General features: G+C 46.0%; 1 protein-coding gene across 1 annotated transcript in view; it reads right to left on the reverse strand.

Moving 5' to 3' along the window:
- The window catches only part of SRMS (src-related kinase lacking C-terminal regulatory tyrosine and N-terminal myristylation sites), a 52,675-nt gene that overhangs the window by 13,245 nt on the left and 23,836 nt on the right, over positions 1 to 15,594 (reverse strand). The window contains exons 3-4 of the mRNA XM_054980784.1: positions 6,539 to 6,705; positions 4,153 to 4,294 (exon numbers count right to left, since the gene is read on the reverse strand). Of these exons, the coding sequence (XP_054836759.1) occupies positions 4,153 to 4,294; positions 6,539 to 6,705 (309 nt within the window). The remainder of the gene's footprint in view (positions 1 to 4,152; positions 4,295 to 6,538; positions 6,706 to 15,594) is intronic.

The raw sequence follows: 15,594 nt of genomic DNA on the forward strand, positions 1-15,594 counted from the left end.
GCCATCGGAACATTCCTGCACTTCGTTTGGGGCCGATTTACGCCCCGAACGAGTCAAATTGGCCCCGCACGGAGCACAGGAGTTCTCCTTTGGGCCAATTGATGACATCACTTCTGGAAGTGATGTCATCATGCAGGCACTAGAGTGCACAAATAAGACCTTGCCGTGGACACAAGGTAACTGCCAGGTCCCCCCCCCCTTGCTGGGATGGTATAGAGACTTGGCATCTAGCATGCTCCCAGCCTGCATGCAATGTCACTTCCAGAAGTAAAGTCTGCACTGGCCACAGCAGTGCTCCCATGCTCCCATGCTTCGTGTGGGGCCAGTTCTTAAAGAATTTGCCTGTGTGGGGCTGGAATTAGCCCTCCACAAAGCGTAGAAGCACTCCTGCAGCCATTGCAATGACATCACTTCCGGAAGTGATGTCGTCGCGCCCTGCAGGGAGTACGCACGTTGCACATGTGTCCAGATTGCCTGCCAATCACCAGGCAGCTTGCCACCTCCCACTAATCACAGGTGAGGGGTGGGGGTGGGGCAAATACCAGGAGTCTGCCCTGCTTCCAGCAGGCACCTGGGAACCCGGCTCAGCCTAAAATGGATAAGGCTAAAACGGAGAAGGGGAGAATGTTGCAAGCTGTTGTGCATTGGGGAGAAATGAAGTAAACAAACAAATTTAGGGCCCATACAGGCAAAATCTCTCAGTTAGACCATTAATTGCAAAGTGCAGGCCCATGCAGTGTCAGTTTGGGGGAGGGCATACTTAGAGATGGGCACGAACCTGAATATGAACCAAAAAACCCTCACGAACCCCGTGTTTTGTGGTTCGCGAACCAGTGGTTCATGGAAGCTCATTTCCACAAACTTCCACGAACTGGTCTACCGGTTTGTTTGGTTCGTTTTAAAACAGCGATGCCCCTTTCCCTGCTGCTGTTCCTGGCTGGCCAGCCAAGCCCCACCCACAGTTTAAATGGCCATTTCCCCACCGCTCGGAGCGGTGGGGAAATGGCCATTTAAACAGCAGGGCTTGGCTGGCCGGCCTGGAACTCCTGGCCGTTCAGCCAAGCCTCACCTCCTCTTTAAATGGGGCCTATTTAAAGAGCAGGTGAGGCTTGGCTGGCCAGCAGGGAGGGAAAGGGGCATTTAAACCCAATGAACCACGAACTGGTTCGTGAACTTGTCCCAGTTCCTGGGAGTTCCTGGTTCGTGAAAATGCCACGAACCACATGGTTCGGGTTTTTTGCAGTTCGTGCCCATGTCTAGGCATACTGGAGAGTAGCCTTAACCTTTCACCTTTACACCCCTCCTTTCTCCAAATGGCCTTGATGCAAACTGTGGTTTCATCAGGAGTCTACAATTTCACAGAATCATAGAATCATAGGGTTGGAAGGAATCTCTAGGGTCATCTAGTCCAACCCCTTGCACAATGCAGGAAATCACAACTACCTCCTCCCACACCCCCAGTGACCCCCTGCTCTGTGCCCAGAAGATGGCAAAACACCTCCAGGATCCCTGGCCAAACTGGCCTGGGGAAAATTGCTTCCTGACCCCAAGGTGGCGATTGGCATTACCCTGGGCATGGAAGAAGGGGCCACGAGAACTAAGCACTTTCTATTAGAGCCTGAGGCTGGATCTCTGTATCAGTATGTACTTTGCTGTCACCACCTAGATTTTCCCATTTGGGCAGGAAAACATCCAATGATGTGTGAACCACTCCTTGAGCTGTGCATTTTCTGTTAACCTGAAGCCACTGGGGACTTGGAAAAGGCAAAAAAAAAAAGAGCCTAAAATGTGCTTTATAATGAAAGTATCTATTCAGGGCATCTTCAGCATTAAGACATAACTCACCATGTTGAGTGAGTCTAAATACTCAGTCCCGCTCAAAAAGACCATTTGAATGCTGGTTAAGTTTAGGACTGCCAACTTCCAGGTGGGGGCTAGAGATCTTCCAGAATTACAACTGATTTCCAGGTGACAGAGATCAGTTCCCCTGAAGATAATAGATGCTTTGGACAGTGGCCTCTATGGGATTATATAACCTGCTGAGCTCCAGCCCCTCCCCAATCCCTGCTCTCCCAGGCTCCGCTCCCCAAATATCCTGTTATTTCCCTACATGGAGGTAGCAACAATAGTTAACTTACTAGATCAGATCAAGGTCCACCTAGTTCGGAATTCCTGGCCGGAATCCCAGGAATCAGCAGGAAATGGTTGACCCACCGGAAATTGGCCAGTGGTCCACCAATTGATCCACCTTCTTCCCACCCCATGGTCAGCTTTGGACCAGGAAGCCCTTGATTCAGTTCACGGTAAACTTAGGCCAGTCACTCTGAATTAGCGTATCCCGCCTTACAGGGTTGTTGTGGAAGTTAAATGAGGTCCTAAAGTATGCCACCTAAAGTTCATTTTAGGAAGGGGGGGATTGTCACCTGTGAATTAAAGGCAGAAGAAAAATAGTTGTACTTAGGTACAAAGCCTGTTCCTGGTTGTTAAAAAAACCTTTGCTTTCTAGGTGTGTATGTGTGTGTGTGTGTGTGTGTGAGAGAGAGAGGTGTCAAGTTGTAGCTGACTTTTGGCCACCCCGTAGGGTTTTCAAGACAAGAGACATACAGAGATGGTTTGCCATCGCCTGCCTCTGTGTAGAGAAGCTGACATGAAGGAAGACTGAGGGAGTCTCATATCCTTCTAACTCGAACGTCTGACTCTCCTCAATATATATATTGGGTTTTAGGGATTGAAGAACCTCTCAAGGGCCTCAATCCATTACTTCCTGGGGCTGAGAGCCAGTTTGGTGTAGTGGTTACGAGCAGCAGGACTCTAATCTGGAGAACGGGGTTTGATTCCCCACTCCTCTGCTTGAAGCCAGCTGGGTGACATTGGGTCAGTCACCACTCTCTCAGAGCTCTCTCAGCCCCACCCACCTCACAGGGTGATTGTCGTGAGGATAATAATAATACATTTTGTACACAGCTCTGAGTGGGCATTAAGTTGTCCTGAAGGGCGGTATATAAATTGAATGTTATTGTTATTGCAGGGAGAATAACAGTGCATGCTCCTGGTGAGCGAGTATGTGGCAGACGGCAAAGAGAAAGCCATGATGGTCTGCTGCCATAAAATAAAAGTAAAGTAGCACCTTAAAGACTGCGTGTGTGTGTGATGTGCTGTCAAGTCCTCTATGGGTGACCCTATGAAGGAAAGACCTCCAAAACGTCATTAACAGACTTGCTCAGATCTTGCAAACTGGAGGACGTGGCTTCTTTGATTGAGTCAAGCCATCTCATTTTGAGTCTTCCTCTTTTCCTACTGCCTTCTACTTTTCCTAGCATTATTGACTTTTCCAGAGAATCTTGTCTTCTCATGATGTGACCAAAGTACGATAGCCTTAGTCTTGTCATTTTAGCTTCTAGGGAGAATTGTTGTACCTTATTAGTTTTTTATTGATTTTATTGCATTTAACTGTATTGTAAATTTCCTCAGGGTCTTTTAGTTGAAAGCTGGTATGTAACTAAAGTACAAAAGGAGCTCAGACCATGGTGCAGGGTTCCTCTTTTCCTTGTTGTTTGCTCCCAACAACCCTATAAGATAGATCCAGCTGAGGAAGAGTGAGTGGACCAAGGTTATTCAGTGGCTTGGACCTTGGACATCCTGGTGCTAGTTGGACAGTCTAAACTGGTGGTGTAGTTATGAACACACCCTGACCTGAATAGCCCAGGTGAGTCTGATCTTGTCAAATCTCAGAAGAAGCTAAACTGGGTCTCATGTTTACCCTGACCTGGATAGCCCAGGTGTGCCTAATCTTGTCAGATCTCAAAAGCGAAGCAGGGTTGGCCTTGATTAGTAATTGGATGGGAGACCTCCAAGGAAGACCAGTGTTGCAGAGCCAGGCAATGGCAAACCACCTCTCTTAGTCTCTTGCCATGAAAACCCCACCAGTGGTCTCCATAAGCCAGTTATGACTTGAGGGCACTCTCCACCATCAGTTACCAACATAGCGAAGCTTCTTGGAAGCAAATTTCCAGGATAAGATTCCCTCTTTAGCCATGGCCTGAGCTTTTGGTTTAGTCATACAAATGTAAGTGAGCTCCCAGTTAGGAAACAGGAAATCAAGAAACTGAAGAAGAATTTCACAACTGATGACACATGTCATCTCCTACAAACCTTGTTTCATGATTTTGATGGCCACTGGCACTGTGTTCTTCCACATTCCTTCCCACACCTCTCCAAAGCATCCTTCTCCCATCTTCCTCCACAGCTTGAATTCGGAACGGGGACGCTCCCATTGGTCCGCCTCGGAAGATCTCTGAAAATGAACAGATAACAGGGCAAAATGACGAGACAGAACGACAGACCCACATATGGACGAGGGAGAGGTGCTTGAGTCTCCCCAGTATTATAACGGCAGTGATTATTTTCCATTCAAAAAGGAGCTGAAATCCAGAACTTACAGTGCATATTTGAATATTTGATTGGTCATGGAGTAAAATAAAATGAATTGGGGTATGTGAGAGTTTTTGCTTTTTTAATTTTTTAAAATTAATTTAATTTAATTTATTACATTTATATTCCGCCCTCCCCGCTTTCGCGGGCTCAGGGCAGATAACAAAAATAGAAATGTTAATACCATTAAAAACATTAAAAAACATTGTATCTAATCATTAAAATTACAGCTATGTATATAAATGTCATAAATAAAGGGGTATAGAAAGGAAAGGGGAACAAAAGTTTAAAAAGAAAAAAATGAAGATGATGTATTACAAGGACTGTCAAAGTACAATGACCATGTGATGTTTAAAATATAATAATAATTCGATTTATAATATAGTTTTAGAGTATACAACGCCAACAAAAACTGTGATAACGCAACCATTCTCCAGAATATTTCATCTCTACCTAGAGAGTTTTTGCTTTTGGAGTTGGGTGTCTAAAGAATAACATCACTTCCAGTGCAAAAACTTAGTTATTATCAAAATCTGAATATTCATACAGCTTGGTTCTGTTAAGGCATGCTGGAAGGCCACTGATTTCAGTAGGCTTAAGTCTGGCTAAATCTGCCTATGGATGAATGAAGATGCTGATTAAAGTAACCAGAATTACTTACTCCTGTGCCGTAGATGGACAATAACCAGAGAGTTGGTTTCGACGGCATCTCTTTCCTTCTGCCAGAACTGTATGCAAACTACCATTTTGTCTTGCTTGGGCAGGTGGGTGGTACGTGCGAGGTAGACAGGTGGAGGTTTCTAGGTGGGGCCTGGATGCAGGCCAGGAAAATTGGGCAAGTATATGCAGCTTGTTGGGAGGTGTGGAATCTATCTATAGCAGGGAAACTGGGTGGGTCAGTGTGAATGCAGGGTGTGAATTTTGCTTGGTCCCCACCAGTCATTCCCAGGAGTCTATAACTGGGTGGTGGCTTGAAGAGAAAGGGGGGGAAAGGAAAGAGGGTGCCATTTTACACATGAGGTAAGCAGAGAAAAGAGTGAGGAGGGGGAAAGGTTTAGCTGTACTGCTAGAGTTGCAACATTCATGTGGGGCCCAGAGACTACAGAGTTCCCTGGAGAAAACAGCAGCTTTGGAAGGCCAGCTCAATGGTAACCTATCCCTACAGAAGTCCCTCCCCTTCCCAAATCCTGCCCTCCCCAGGCTCCACGCCCAACCCTGTAGGAATTTCCCAACCCGAAGTTGGCAAGTCTATGTAGCACTAATTTCTTTCCAAGAAAGAAGCAAGTACATATATTTTAGGACACAGATTCTGTTTACAAGTCAATAGGTGTCCAGGACAGGCATTTTCCAGACTTCGACCTTATTTGTACACTGCCTTGGGATATTTAGGAAAAGCAGGGTTAAAATGTTTTAAAAGACCAGGGCTTTTTTTCAGCTGGAATGTGGTGGAACGGAGTTCCGGCACTTCTTGAAATGGTCACATGGCCGGTGGCCCCGCCCCCTGATCTCCAGACAGAGGGGAGTTTAGATTGCTCTCTGTGCTGCTGGAGTGGTGCGGAGGGCAATCTAAACTCCCCTCTGTCTGGAAATCAGGGGGCAGGGCCACTGGCCATGTAACCATTTTCGCCGAGGGTGATTTAAACTTTTAAAAACTCCCTCCTTGTCCAGCAGACGTCATTGTGCGGTCCTGAGTTCCACCACCTCTTTTCCTAGGAAAAAAGCCCTGGATAAGACTACCAGCCAATGGGGAAGCTTGGAGAGAGCTAACAAGGGTTTAGAAGTACATGGAGGGTTAAAGAGGAGATCAGGATATTGGCTGCTCGAGCATAATTTTGAGAAATTCAACAAATCCCTTCACCTGAGATATCATCCATTTACAAATGTAATTTACCCACAGGTTTTAAAATGGTGTAAATAAAAACTATAATAGACAGAGTTCAGATTTCAGACTTAAAACCTGGCTCACGAATACAAACATCAAGCAAAATTGGCACCTGGATTTCTTCCTTTGGAAACTTCTGCTAACTTCAGAAGTGGAGTATGTTAGTGAAATGAACGTGAAAGTGGATATGATAGATGGATCTCCCCAACACACAGACACACTAACCTTTTGGATGCAGGGCTGGAGCAATGGGCTTTGAATGACTTTCCAGTTGACTGTGTAGTAAGCCAAGAGCTGCTCCAGGTTGGAAAACATGTGTTCTTTTTCCAAGTACAAACTTCCTCCAGGGTCCTTGTAGATTCTGAAGTGTCTGACTTTGGCATGGTTCCGAACTGAATTTTGAAGGGAAGGAAAAAATTACATACTGTTTTGTGATTCCATCTCCGGTCCCAGAATGGGACTGGTACTGGTTTTGTTGTCAGAAAACTAATATTTTGAATTCAGAGCCAGTACAGGTGTAGAGATGTAGAAATGGTCTTGTTTTCCACTTGTTCTGTGCAATATGCACCTATGATCCGGATCCATCTGCCATGCCTCCAGATATCTCAGATGGTGATTATGAGAAACAAATCTCTATGGACGTCTGAGGTGCAAATCTCTGCTTTAGGGACCTCCCAAACCATGAACTGGCCAAGAGTTTGGTCAGTAGGCTACCCTTTGGAAGAATATTTGACCCCGTCACTAACTTCTCCTTTTAGATCCAGAGGAGTTAGCCATGTTAGTCTGTAGTTGCAAAATAATAAAAGAGTCCAGTAGCACCTTTAAGACTAACCAACTTTATTGTAGCATAAGCTTTAGAGAACCACAGCTCTCTTCATCAGATGCATGACGAAGAGAGCTGTGGTTCTTGAAAGCTTATGCTACAATAAAGTTGGTTAGAGAAGGGACAAACCCTTTGTCTGATATGCTTGAAATTTGGTGAGTCTTTAGTGGACAGGCAAAAGAAGCTCCACTGCAGTTTTGGTGATATTTGGTTGAAAAATGATGACTCCACCCCCACCAAGTCCCCCATCAGGAGTAATGGCAGACTGACCATGTGGGGAGGGTTCTGCAATGGAAGCCCCCCTCACTTTATGAAAGAAAACAAATGGAAGATTACAACAAGGAAAGATAGCAAACGCAGTTTTCAGCAGTTTTCACTGTAAAAATAGGCAAATGAAATGAATGCAAATGCTAGTGGCTGGCTGGAGCTCTCCTCCTGGCTGCTGCTTGATGGTCATTTTAGGAACCAGCAGAGAGAACGTCATAGTTTGACCCCCCTCCCTTTGTTCAATCTGCTTGAAACTTAGATGGGCTTTAGGTTAGAAGGAGAACTGCATTCTGTACTAATATGGTGCCATTATTTATGTCATAAACAGCTGTCCTACACCCTCATATACATTCCCTATTAAAAATAACGTTCCTGGAACTCCAGAAACACCACCCCCCAACATGGATTTGAATGTTAACCGGTACTGTCCTGTCCAGAAATAAGCAATCATGGTAACTCCCCCCCCCCCCCCCGCCCAAGCCGAATTAAAATGAAATTTTTCTCAGATCACATCACGAACTCTGACTCTACTACTCCTTTTAAATCTTTGCTTATTTCCAGCTAAGGGGCAAGTTAAGGATCCCACATCCCCTCACTCCCACCCTCCACCCCCCCCACTCACCTGGCCAGTGGGGGGGGAAGGCAGGGGAATGGGCCTGCTGGGTATGCTCCCGGGAGGCACAATGATGTCACTTCCTAGGAGTAATGTCATCGCACTGCCCCAAGAGCCTTCCTGCGTGATGATGTCACTTCCCAGGAAGTGCCAGCCCCCACTCCTGCCGGGAGGGTAAAAAGATCTGGCAACCCTAGAGCAAGTTCTTCAGCATGGAGTAGGGCTTCTTCTCTATTTGGTTGCTCTTTGAGTTGAGGGTCACTCTAAACATTACTTCCTTCATGAGTTCACCACGAAGCCAACCCATGTTGGGGGAGTTTCCTATTTTTTCTGCTCCTCGTGGAGGTATTTTGTGCATGTGCGCACCTCACGTGTCCCTACCTCACTGTTTTCGCACGGGGGGAAAAAGGCTCAGGAGAAAAGCAGGTGCTCTCCCTCCCCCAGTGGCAGTTTTCTGAGCCCATTGCGTTTTCCTTTTTTAAATGCAAGCCATTTTCCAGAGCTGCTGTGCGTCTGCATGAGCCTGAGTTGACTCCGTGGCAAACTTGTGAAGGAAGTGATGTTCAGAGTGACCCTCAGACAAAGCAACATCCATCTCTTCCGAAACGTTGGTCTGAGAGTTGTCTCCGGACCTGCACCATCTAACCCATAGGCTCATACTGCCACTGGTTATTAGGAAGTTTCAGGTGGGTAGCTGTGTTGGTCTGCAGTAAAAGAGCAAAGTTCAAATCCCGTAGCGGCTTAAAGACCAACAAGTCTGGTGAAGGGAGCTTTGACTCTCAAAAGATGATACCCACTAAATCTTGTTGGTCTTTAAGGTGCTATTTATTAGGAACAGTACCGATTTTATAGAGCCAAGGTGAACACACATGAAGCTGCCTCATACTGAATCAGACCCTTGGTCCATCAAGGTCAGTATTGTCTACTCAGACAGGCAGCAGATCTCCAGGGTCTCAGGTTCGAGTCTTTCAAATCATCTACTGCTCAGTCCTTTTAAATGGAGATGCTAGGGACTGAACCTGAGACCTTCTGCATGCCAAACAGATGCTCTACCACTGAGCCACAGCCCCTTCCCGGCTGCGGAGCTCAATCCCGGGTCTACATTTAGGCTTCAAGATGCTAAATTATTTGTCAGGAGTATCGGCCTACAAAACTGCAGCATAGGTTAGGGAGTCTGGACGTTCCTGATAACTTGTTAAATAGCTCAGGGGCCATTAAGAGCACCAGAGGAGAAGAAAGGTCTACATCTGCGTCTCCACTAGGCTTACTGTTTCCTTGCTTATGGAAGGCAGTCTCCAGGTAATTTGCACAGGGATGTCACTTCCGGCATAACTCAGAAGTGACAATGGGCTGCTCTAGGAATCTCTAGAAAGTCTATAGTAAAACGATGGCGTTTTATCATAGAGTTCTGTGATTCTGGTGACTAGGCTGGAGCCTTATTTTTATTTATTTTTGTTTTTCTCCTGACAGCCCCCGCCCTCCTGTTGGTTGCCAACCTTGACCTGACAACCGTACTCTCCACCTGCTTTTGAGGTCTCTGAGTTAAATTTCAGCTCACTTTCCGGTGCCGGCTATTGCCAATGGCCAATTCGGGGCCATCAAAAGTGGGTGAAGACTCAAATGTTGCCCTCAAGTTCAACTCTGATCTATCCAAGGTAAACTAGGATCATAGAATTATAGGGTTAGAAGGGACCTCCAGGTTCATCTAGTCCAGCCCCCTGCACAGTGCAGGAAATTCACAACTACCCTCCCTAAATGTCCCAGTGACTCCTGCTCCATGCCCAGAAGATGGCGAAACACCTCCAGGATCCCTAGCCAAATTGGCCTGGGGGAAATTGCTTCCTGGCCTCGAAGTGGCGATCGGCCTTACCCTGGGCATGTAAAAAGGGGCCACGAGAACTAAGCACTGATGTAACCCTTCCTGCCCTCCCCTTCATGGTCTGCCTAGGTTCACAGAATCAGCCTTGCTGTCAGATGGCCCTCTAGCCTCTGCTTTAAAACCTCCAAAGGAGAGCCCACCACCTCCCAAGGAAGCCTGTTCCACTGAGGGACTACTCTAACAACTATCCTTGTTTTGCTCCCATCTTTATTGCCTTTGGGGAATTTCTTTTAGACCTATTTTTAGTGCAATTTTCTAGGATTGTCACTCTTCAGGGTTCTCCGATCCCTCCCCAAATCCCCAGCAGCTGAATTTCTCAGTAGGGAGTGAATGCCTCTTTGTTCTAGTGTGCATGCTCATAATTGCACACGCATGAATATTGAGGCGCCGTTGCAGCTGCTGAGCTATATATGGAACCGCTGATCCCAGACTATAGGATAATTATATTTTTGAGCACATTTTGAACCCGAAGAACACACACCCTCTCGACTTTGTGCAAGACAAGCTAATGACACAGAAAATGAATACACAGCAAAGGCGAAACACAGCTTTTGACAATGTGTGTTGTTGGTGGCAGACAGGTTTCGGCACTGGGTTGGGTCGTGGGATGCAACATGCATGTTGCTATTTTGATCGATGAAATTTTGGAGGGTGTACTGATTGGGCCTTGGCTACCTGGAATCTGGAAACCTGCTTGCTACAGGATTCTTCCCTCATCAGTTTCTTCCTGGCCTTGTTCAGAACTCCACGGATGCCAGTGAAAACCAGCGTTGGGGGTACAGAGGCCTTGCATCTCTTACCCTACTTTCAGAGGAGTTAGCCGTGTTAGTCTGTAGTAGCAAAATAGAAAAGAGTCCAGTAGCACCTTTAAGACTAACCAACTTTACTGTAGCATAAGCTTTCGAGAACCACAGCTCTCGATATGCTTCTGACGAAAAGAACTGTGGTCTCGAAAGCTTATGCTACAGTAAAGTTGGTTAGTCTTAAAGGTTCTACTGGACTCTTTTCTATTTTGCTCCACTTTGAAGCTGTTAACTCAAGAACTGGGCTTTGTAGGAGGACTAGGCAGGGCTTTTTTCAGCTGGAACGCGGTGGAATGGAGTTCCAGAATCTCCTGAAAATGATCACATGGCTGGTGGCCCGCCCCCTAATCTCCAGACAGAGGGGAATTTAGATTGCACTCCACGGCGTGGAGGGCAATTTAAACTCCCCTCTGTCTGGAGAACAGGGGACGTGGCCACCAGCCATGTGAACATTTTCACCGAGGGCGATTTAAACTTTTAAAAACTCCCCCCTTGTTCCAGCTGATCCAAAGTGACGTCATTGGCCCTGGGAGCATGCATGCACTTTGTGCGCGCACATATGGTACCAGGGGCACCACCTCCCACCAAGAGTTGCCCCCTGTGCTGGCAACTCACTGAGTTCCACCACCTCTTTTCCCAGAAAAAAACCCCTGGGACTAGGTATACGTCCACTTAGAGGGGAGAGTCCGCTGAATACGGCGGTGTGTTATATCTGCTCCCTCAGTCTTTATTTTGGGGTACAGAGCTTTTCAACTTCCCCCAATATTTGTGTTTTGCTCTGCAAATAAGAAACTGGGAACTGGCTCTGCCAATAAGGAACTGGGAACTGTGAATGAGGAACTGGGAACTGGGAACCAACTTCTGCGTGTGTCAGACCTAGGTTTGAATCTCCCCTCTGCCATGGATTGTAAGTGGTAAGCTATAGCCCCTGTTGCAAAAGGGTGCTTATGAGTTATGACATGAAATGTATGAGCCTCTCAAGCTTTCATGTCGCAGCAGAACATCACCAGCTGGATGATTGCAAATGGATGAAGGGCAATTAAGTTCATTGCACTCTGCCTTCCTGAGCCTCACAAATAGCTTCTTGGCAAGACAAGTCCCGAGAAGAGCCTCCCCATGACATTCCTTCTCCTTTCGTCCCTGTTTGATGCAACCCTATCCAAATGAGAGCCAAGCTACAAGTGACGCCTTACCCAGGTTGTACACTTGTCAGCTTCCCTCAAGTTTTGATGGGAAATGAAGGCGTCCTGGTTTTACAGCTTGGCTCTCCATTACAGCTGCAAGACCAGGACGCCTACATTTCCCATCAAAACTTGAGGGAAGCTGACAAGTGTACAACCTGTGTCAGGCGTCACTTGTAGCTTGGCTCTGAATCAGGAGTCATTTGTCACCTCGGATACTTTCACTTCTTCCTGAGAGAGAAGGCTCAATTAAAACTCTGTAACACTCCACCAGTCTTTAGAGATATTGGACGAATAATAGTTTTATTGGGCACCTGAATAAGCAACTGCCCCTCTTGCCCCAGAATGGAATGCTGAATTATTGTCTTATTGGCAGGAAACTAAAACAAGCCATCGCACCCCTTGTCTCCGGCCAGAATGTTGATAAACCCTTTCACTCACAACATCAAAGTCTTTCGTGCCTGGGAACATTCAACTCCCAAGTCCTTTCCATCCTATAAATACACAGTTCTGGCCCCATCTGGGTGTGCATACTCCGAGGATCCAAGTATGGCACTCTCTAGGTCTGAGGAAACCGGCTATTGGCTTCTTCTTCTGCAGACCTCTGATAGGTAAATATGCATCACCTTAACTTCTGCTATCCCCCCTTTTCAGTCTGTATTCCTAGGCTCTTGTATGCAATGGTTTTTGTCTGTGTGTGTATGTGATATCTTTCCTCCTTAATAAAAGCTACCTATGTTTTTGGAAAAAACACCCATCTTTTTGATGGCATTCTCATGAGAAGGACTCTATAAATTGGCAAAAGATCCCTACCTTCTGCTAAGCTTCCTCCTTGCTTTGCCAATTTCCTTCACATTTGCAAGGGGCTCCTATCCATGTGACTTAACTTTGGGCCAGTAACATGTTTTCAGCCTAACTCACCTAACTCATGCTCTGACCTGGATAGCCCAGGTGAGCCTGATCTTGTCAGATCTCAGAAGCTAAGCAGGGCCGGCCTTGGTTAGGAATTGGATGGGAGACCTCCAATGAAGACCAGGGTCGCACAGGCAGGCAATGCAAACCACCTTTGTTAGTCTCTTGCCATGAAAACCCCACCAGGGGTCGCCATAAGTCAGCTATGCCTTGAGGGCACTCTCTACCACCAAGCTACCTCACAGGGTTGTTGTGAGGATAAAATGTAGGAGAGGAGAAGCATGTACACTGTTTTGGATCCCAAATGAGGAGAAAGGCAAGAATGAATGAAGTAGATAAATAAGAAGTTTTAATAAGACTATCAGCCAATCAGGAACCCCCTTTTTTTAAATTAAAGATTTAATACAAGAAACGATAAAACCATAAAATACAAACAAGAGAAGAATTAAACTTAAACCATAAAAGCAATGATCAAAACAACTCTTGGCAAATTGTTAAAACCCCAAGAATTACAATAAACAGGCATTTAAACTTTGTTGCATTGAGGGGATTACATCTTTGGCATTTAAAACATCTAAAACTGGTTTCCATATTTCATCATATTCGAGCAAAGGGACTACCTTATGCAAGTTCCCTAAAAATGGATTATGCACAATCCTACCCATCAACTATTGCTCCCAGATTTTCTGATACCATTTTTTTTAGCACCGGGCCTACAAGGGATTTCCAATTCCCAGCAATGACCAGACGAGCAGAGGTAACCAACATCGAAACAAGAGATCTGTTGAGAACCGGCCTGTTGGGAACGTATCAGTATTTCAGAAGTGCATGAAGGATTGCGAGAGGGAGGAATACTGGCTGTGTGAACATATATATTAATTTTATCCTGAAATAACTGAAATTGCATCCCCCAAAGAATCTCGGGAACTGTAGTTGCTGAAATCAGAAGCGATGGTCGCTAGCCCCTGGTCACAACACCTAGCCAGGGCCTCACTTGAGGCTGGCTCAGGAGTTGCCCAAGTCGCCCCATATCAACAGTGCAGGCAGGATACCATTGTTTTGATTATTGTGCCCATACCTACACCTATACGAAAGAATGTGTGGTATAATAATTAGCACTGGAAAAAATTTTTTTATACTGTTTACCAACTGAATGTGTACTATCCTGATAAGGAGCAACAACATTCTGGAAAGAGCTCGTCACACAAATCTGTGGTCGCTTCACAAGGTTATTTAGTATGCTGCAGCTGCTTCTTTTAATAGGACATGTAGCAGAATATGGACTGCAATGTCCATATTTCTGTATCTATATCACTGGACAGTAATGGCAGGAAAACGGCACAGTTCCTAGAGAGTCAGATCTGTAATGTCTAGGGTTCAGCCAAGACCTTTTCCTATAATCTACCCCAGAAATAGCAAACAAACCGGATGGTATTCACTGAACGGTGGTGGGAGGATCTGGTGAGCACCTTTGAAGAAAAACAAACCCTACCCAGATGTGGGCACCAGCAAACACCTGGACATGCGAGTCAGTCAACCTGATAAAGATAACAAAACGGGGGAGAAAAAACATTTTAAAAGACAGAGCCGGCAGCAGGGCAAAGGCTTTGCTATACACTGGAGCTGTGTGAAGGGGCTGAGAAATGCTAGAAGGGAAACTTCAGCCCATTATAACGCCTCCAGGCCCAAGCCAGGCTCAGGAAGGCAGCTCCAGCCCATTTCCATTCCTTGCTGCCCTCTGGTTGCCATCCCACACAGTTTTAGACTGGAGAGGTGAAACTGACCAAGCCTTCGGGAGGCGAAGGTGAAATTTACAAACCCTCTGAGGAGCGATCTCCACCGGCTCTGTCTTTTTAAACTACGCTTCCCAGCTTAGATGGCCTCTCCCTACACTTGACTGACATGCCCCGAGGCATCTTGTGTAGAGAGACTCTCAGTTCTGAATTGGCAGATGGAGAAGGGAATTAAATCAAACTACCTTCTGAGGATGCATCACTTGAACATCAGAAGCACTAATGACAAATCCTAGCATTGGTTTGTCTTCAGGTTGCCAGCTCCAGGTTTGGAAATTCCTGGAGATTTGGAGGGCTGAACCAGGGGAGGACAAGGTTTGTGGAAGGCAGTGCAGAGTATAATGGCATAGAGTCCACCCCCCAAAGCAGTTGTTTTTTCCAGGAAAATGGATCTCTGGGGCCTGGAAATCAGTTGTAATTCTGGGAGATCTGCAGTCCTCACCTGGAGGTTGGCATAGCCTGCCTATATCAGTGGTTAAAGAGCACTGCTTTGCATGTAGATGCTGTCAGGCCAGGTAGCGCCAGAGAAGGGATCTAACTTAGCAGGCAGTAGGATGGATGGACTTTATCCCAAGTCCTGGACTCCGGTTTTATTTGTGAAACGAACCCATGTTAGCTCCTTCTTACAAAGAGAGGTATGCATATACATGCAGGATGTATGCAAGCTGACTGAACAAGGCTCGTATCTAAGCCATTAAAGAAGAAACCCCTAACTTTGTTTTTAAGAACCATAACCAATATCTTACTCTTGCATCTGGCCATAAATTTTCTTAGAAGTGGACTGTGCAATGTCTCTTAATACTAGCACACAAAGTCTTCAAAGGGAGTAATTGAACTAGAAAGAAAGCAGAGCCAGAACTCTCTACGTCCTTTCCTTTGATCTCCCTCTGCGGCTCTCTTGTTGAACCTGGACAAGTATTCTTGGGGATATTTCTTCCTTCCAGGTGACCCTTCTTGATTAGTATCCTTGGGAACAAGATGAGCTCTTTGTTATCTCTCTCTGTCCTAGC

Source organism: Eublepharis macularius, chromosome 5, assembly GCF_028583425.1.
Source record: "Eublepharis macularius isolate TG4126 chromosome 5, MPM_Emac_v1.0, whole genome shotgun sequence".
NCBI lineage: Eukaryota > Metazoa > Chordata > Lepidosauria > Squamata > Eublepharidae > Eublepharis > Eublepharis macularius.